The following is a 5,923-nucleotide window of genomic DNA, read 5'->3' on the forward strand; positions in this document are numbered from 1 at the left end:
ATAGATAGATAGATAGATAGATAGATAGATAGATAGATAGATAGATAGATAGATAGATAGATAGATAGATAATATATTGGATGATAGATAGATAGATAGATAGATAGATAGATAGATAGATAGATAGATAGATAATATATTGGATGATAGATAGATAGATAGATAGATAGATAATATATTGGATGATAGATAGATAGATAGATAGATAGATAGATAGATAGATAGATAGATAGATAGATAGATAGATAGATAGATAGATAGATAGATAGATAGATAGATAGATAGATAGATAGATAGATAGATAGATAGATAAATGATCGGATGCCTTCCCTCAGTCTATGAGCTGGAAACATTCCCTTCATAATACTTCCTGATGTTTGTCAATATTTTGTATCTATAAATAGAACATTGCTACTATAAATAATATCCACATTGTAACAAAAAACAATCTTAGATGTTAAAATGTATCTAAAGCTGAAAACATTTCTCTTTCTTTTTTTTTGTAACCTTGTTCCACACCAGAACACAGAGCTGGAAAGCCGCGTTCTACGAGGGCTCCCAGCAGCGCGTTCAGGGAGGTTCACACCACAATTTCTGCGTTCCAGATCTGTGCATGGAACAAAGCCTGGGTTGTGTTTCGAGGAGTCATTGATGAACATATCCTGGGCTCACACTGGGTGCATGCTGAACAACGCATGTGATTTGCACCAAAAACGCACCGCATTCCTGTGAACATCATATGTGATGTCTGTGCGATGCGATTTCAGCCATATATTTTGTATGCCTCAAATTGCATCCCATTTGCACCAAAATGTTGTAGGACCCTTTTTTTCTCCACACCTAATCGCATTGCATGGGTGTGAACACCAATGCGATGCGATTCTGGCAAGCGCACTGTATTTTGCAATCCGTTTGGGGGTATCGTTCATGGAACATGAAGCCCCCGTTGACACCCATGCAATGCGATTTTGATGGGGGGGTCCACATTGCACCAAAATGTTGTAGGCCCCCTTTTCTTTGCACCCAAATCTTATCACATGGGAGTGAACACTCATGCGATGCAGTTCTTGCAAGCATTGCATTCTGGGAAAGTGGGAGTTACTAAAATAGCAGAGAGGTGATTTTTAGTTAAAAAACGCTGAAAAACACCAATGCAAAAATGCTGAAAAACTGACTACAAAGCTACTGGTGTTTTTATAACGCCCAATATGCATGAGGGGGGAGGTGGGAGGTGGATGCTGCTGTTGTAAAAAGAAAAACGTTTGAGCTGCAGTTTTACTGACCCTTGCCCCCCCCCCCCCCCAATGCCATTAGGACACCTGCACAGGGCTGCACATGTTGCAACAAAAATGTGACCTCATGTTACTATCGACAACCAGTACAGCCACCGAACGTGATCCACTCAAGCGCATAAAGCTGCACCGTAACCGTATGTAAAGTGTGCATTTCGGAACTGCGGTGCAGACTTTCCTGGGTTAACCTCTTCACATTGGCCGTACGCACATATGAGGCCTCCTAGCGGGTGGGAGTGTCATTGGGAGGATCGGTGCCCTATCATTGGTGTCATTGGGCCCCATTATTGGTATCATTGAGAGGAATTGTGCCCCATCACTGATGTCATCGAGTCCCATTCTTGGGGTAATTCGGAGGAGCTGTGCCTCATCGTTGATGTCGTTGGTGTCATTGGGAGGAATTGTGCCTCATTGATGTTATTGTTAGGAATTGTGCCTCACTATTGGTGTCATTGGGAGGAATTGTGCCTCATTGTTGGTGTTATTGGGAGGAATAGTGCCCCATCATTGGTGTCATTGGGAGGAATAGTGCCCCATTGTTGGTGTTAGTGGGAGGAATTGTGCCCCATCATTGGTGTCATTGGGAGGAATTGTGCCCCATCATTGGTGTCATTGGGAGGAATAGTGCCCCATTGTTGGTGTTAGTGGGAGGAATTGTGCCTCATTGTTGGTGTCATTGGGAGGAATAGTGCCTCATTGTTGGTGTCATTGGGAGGAATAGTGCCTCATTGTTGGTGTCATTGGGAGGAATAGTGCCTCATTGTTGGTGTCATTGGGAGGAATTGTGCCTCATTGTTGGTGTCATTGGGAGGAATTGTGCCCCATTGTTGGTGTTAGTGGGAGGAATTGTGCCCCATCATTGGTGTCATCGGGAGGAATTGTGCCCCATTGTTGGTGTTAGTGGGAGGAATTGTGCCCCATCATTGGTGTCATTGGGAGGAATTGTGCCCCATCATTGGTGTCATTGGGAGGAATTGTGCCCCATTGTTGGTGTTAGTGGGAGGAATTGTGCCCCATCATTGGTTTCATTGGAAGGAATTGTGCCCCATTGTTGGTGTTAGTGGGAGGAATTGTGCCTCATTGTTGGTGTCATTGGGAGGAATTGTGCCTCATTGTTGGTGTCATTGGGAGGAATTGTGCCTCATTGTTGGTGTCATTGGGAGGAATAGTGCCTCATTGTTGGTGTCATTGGGAGGAATAGTGCCTCATTGTTGGTGTCATTGGGAGGAATTGTGCCCCATCATTGGTGTCAGTGAGAGGAAGTGTCCCATCATTGGTGTCAGTTGGAGGAATAGTGCCCCATCATTGGTATCAGTGGGAGGAATAGTGCCCCATCATTGGTGTCAGTGAGAGGAATAGTGCCCCATCATTGGTGTCAGTGGGAGGAATAGTGCCCCATCGTTGGTGTCAGTGGGAGGAATAGTGCCCCATCATTGGTGTCAGTTGGAGGAATAGTGTCCCATCATTGGTGTCAGTGAGAGGAATAGTGTCCCATCATTGGTGTCAGTTGGAGGAATAGTGTCCCATCATTGGTGTCAGTGAGAGGAATAGTGTCCCATCATTGGTGTCAGTTGGAGGAATAGTGTCCCATCATTTTTGTCATTTCTGCCCCACTGTTGGTTTCATTGGGAGGAACTGTGCCCCATCACTGATGTCACTGAGTCCCATTGTTGGGGTAATTCGGAGGAATAGTGCCCCATCATTGGTGTCAGTGGGAGGAACAGTGCCTCATCATTGATGTTGTTGGCACCATTGGGAGGAATTGTGCCCTTTATTAATGTTAGTGAATAAATTAGCACTCGAAGGGCTGGATAAAAGCAAGCAAAGGGCCTCACTTGGCCCTCGGGCCGCAGTTTAGAGACCACAGTGCTAAGCCATCAAATCCAACCAACACTTCTTTCCTGATGGATGGGATATCCAACTCCAGCACATGACAGGTACTCCTTCTAGGTTGTTAATGATATCTGTGTCCCTTACTGCAAGGCTAAGGGTGCAATAGGGGTAAGAAACAGTATTAGAGTGTAAAATGTATGTTTTTTTTATTCTGTTGGGGAGAGTCACCCTCATAGTGATCTTTGTCACCAGGAAAGTAAGTGATAGGAAATACAAAATGTTACAGTTGCCATCGGTGCAGGAAGTGAAGGCAAATCTTCTAATGGGGACACCTGTTATGACAACTAGGAGGATTTCTTCCCACTTCCTGTTGTGTCTCCCAAACAGGAAGTAAAGGCACAAAAAAAAAAAAAAACTTTCTCGGAGAAATTTTATCTTTGCAGTACTGATTGTAACTTCCAGAGAACCTTTAGCATTGCAGTTGGCCTAGCTGCTGTGTAAAGTGATAGTAGTGAGGTATTTAGGGGAGTGTGATAGAAAAGTAATAAGTTCAGGTGGGGACACCGGTGTTATCACATCCACCACAAGGAAATAAAATGCAGCGCGATGGCATCTGCAGAATGGCAGCATCTGGAAGGCGTTGTCACCCTCCTTATGCAACATACTGGAAGGGTGGGAGATCAAGTATTTGGAAGGTGAAATATCTGCCCTCTGTGTGTTTGAATTGGACGTTCGGCTGCAGACGCCCTTTAATATGACTTTTCAGACACACCAGAGAGACTGAAAGATTTTTTTTTAATGTTGCAACAGAAACTTCAAGAGCCTGTCCAGACCTCGTGTCCATCAATGTTCAGACGAAGCCGCAGTGATATCACTCCCCAGTCACTGACCTCTCTGTTATCATTCCACAGCCCAGCCATGGAGACCGCGCTTTTCCTCCTCTACTGCTCTATCGTGGGCACAACAGCCTTTGGTATGTATGAACATTAGAGTGTAAGCTCCTCTGGTACAGAGACTGATGTGATTGGCTCAGTGATCTCTGTACAGCACTGCTGTATATGTCAGAGCTATATAAATGTATAATAATAATAGTGTGTGACTGTGGGGGAGGGGACATTAGAGTGTAAGCTCCTCTGGTACAGAGACTGATGTGACTGTGGAGGGAGGGGACATTAGAGTGTAAGCTCCTCTGGTGCAGAGACTGATGTGACTGGCTCAGTGATCTCTGTACAGCACTGCGGTATATGTCAGAGCTATATAAATGTATATTAATAATAGTGTGTGACTGTGGGAGGACATTAGAGTGTAAGCTCCTCTGTTACAGGTAAATTCGAATGTAAGCTTTTCTGGCACATAGACTGATGTGACTGGCTCAGTGATCTCTGTACAGCACTGCGGTATATGTCAGACCTATATAAATGTATAATAAAAGTGTGTGACTCTGGGAGGACATTCAAGTGTAAGCTCCTCTGGTACAGAGACTGATGTGATTGGCTCAGTGTTCTCTGTACAGCACTGCGGTATATGTCAGAGCTATATAAATGTATAATAATAATAATAGTGTGTGACTGTGGGGGAGGGGACAGAGTGTAAGCTCCTCTGGTACAGAGACTGATGTGACTGTGGGAGGATATTAGAGTGTAAGCTCATCTGGTGCAGAGACTGATGTGACTGGCTCAGTGATCTCTGCACAGCACTGCGGTATATGTCAGAGCTATATAAATGTATAATAATAATAGTGTGTGACTGTGGGGGGACATTAGAGTGCAAGCTCCTCTGGTACAGAGACTGATGTGACTGTGGGGGGGGGGGGCATTAGAGTGTAAGCTCCTCTGGTACAGAGACTGATGTGACTGTGGGGGAGGGGACATTAGAGTGTAAGCTCCTCTGGTACAGAGACTGATGTGACTGGCTCAGTGATCTCTGTACAGCGCTGCGGTATATGTCAGAGCTATATAAATGTATAATAATAATAGTGTGTGACTGTGGGTGGGGCATTAGAGTGTAAGCTCCTCTGGGGGGACATTAAAATGTAAGCTCCTCTGGTACAAAGACTGATGTGACTGGCTCAGTGATCTCTGTACAGCACTGCGGTATATGTCAGAGCTATATAAATGTATAATAATAATAGTGTGTGACTGTGGGGAGACATTAGAGTGTAAGCTCCTCTGGTACAGAGACTGATGTGACTGTGGGAGGATATTAGAGTGTAAGCTCATCTGGTGCAGAGACTGATGTGATTGGCTCAGTGATCTCTGTACAGCACTGCGGTATATGTCAGAGCTATATAAATGTATAATAATAATAGTGTGTGACTGTGGGGAGACATTAGAGTGTAAGCTCCTCTGGTACAAAGACTGATGTGACTGGCTCAGTGATCTCTGTACAGCACTGCGGTATATGTCAGAGCTATATAAATGTATAATAATAATAGTGTGTGACTGTGGGGAGACATTAGAGTGTAAGCTCCTCTGGTACAGAGACTGATGTGATTGGCTCAGTGATCTCTGTACAGCACTGCGGAATATGTCAGAGCTATATAAATGTATAATAATAATAGTGTGTGACTGTAGGAGGGGGGGGGGGGGTACCTTTATAAGTCACATAAAATCCAAATATCCATTTCCCCCCATTTGTTTATTTTTATAATCAGATACGTCTGTAACAAATTAGCAGTTTCATATGAATCGTATTTATGGATGGCCAATCATCTAAGGGCTGTGCAGCCAAGACACGCCCCCTCGCCCTGCCTTTCTCTGTAGGGGGCAATTCATGAGGATCTCAAAAGGGGGGGGGGG

General features: G+C 44.4%; 1 protein-coding gene across 1 annotated transcript in view; it reads left to right on the forward strand.

Moving 5' to 3' along the window:
- Window positions 1-3,995: 3,995 nt before the first annotated feature.
- Window positions 3,996-5,923, forward strand: part of LOC309568818 (phospholemman-like) — an 18,499-nt gene continuing 16,571 nt past the window's right edge. Inside the window, exon 1 of the mRNA XM_082274605.1 lies at window positions 3,996-4,098. Coding sequence (XP_082130731.1) covers window positions 4,044-4,098 — 55 coding nt within the window. The 5' untranslated portion in view covers window positions 3,996-4,043. The remainder of the gene's footprint in view (window positions 4,099-5,923) is intronic.

This window comes from Pelophylax lessonae, assembly GCF_965119305.1.
Source record: "Pelophylax lessonae genome assembly, chromosome: 12".
Lineage (NCBI taxonomy): Eukaryota > Metazoa > Chordata > Amphibia > Anura > Ranidae > Pelophylax > Pelophylax lessonae.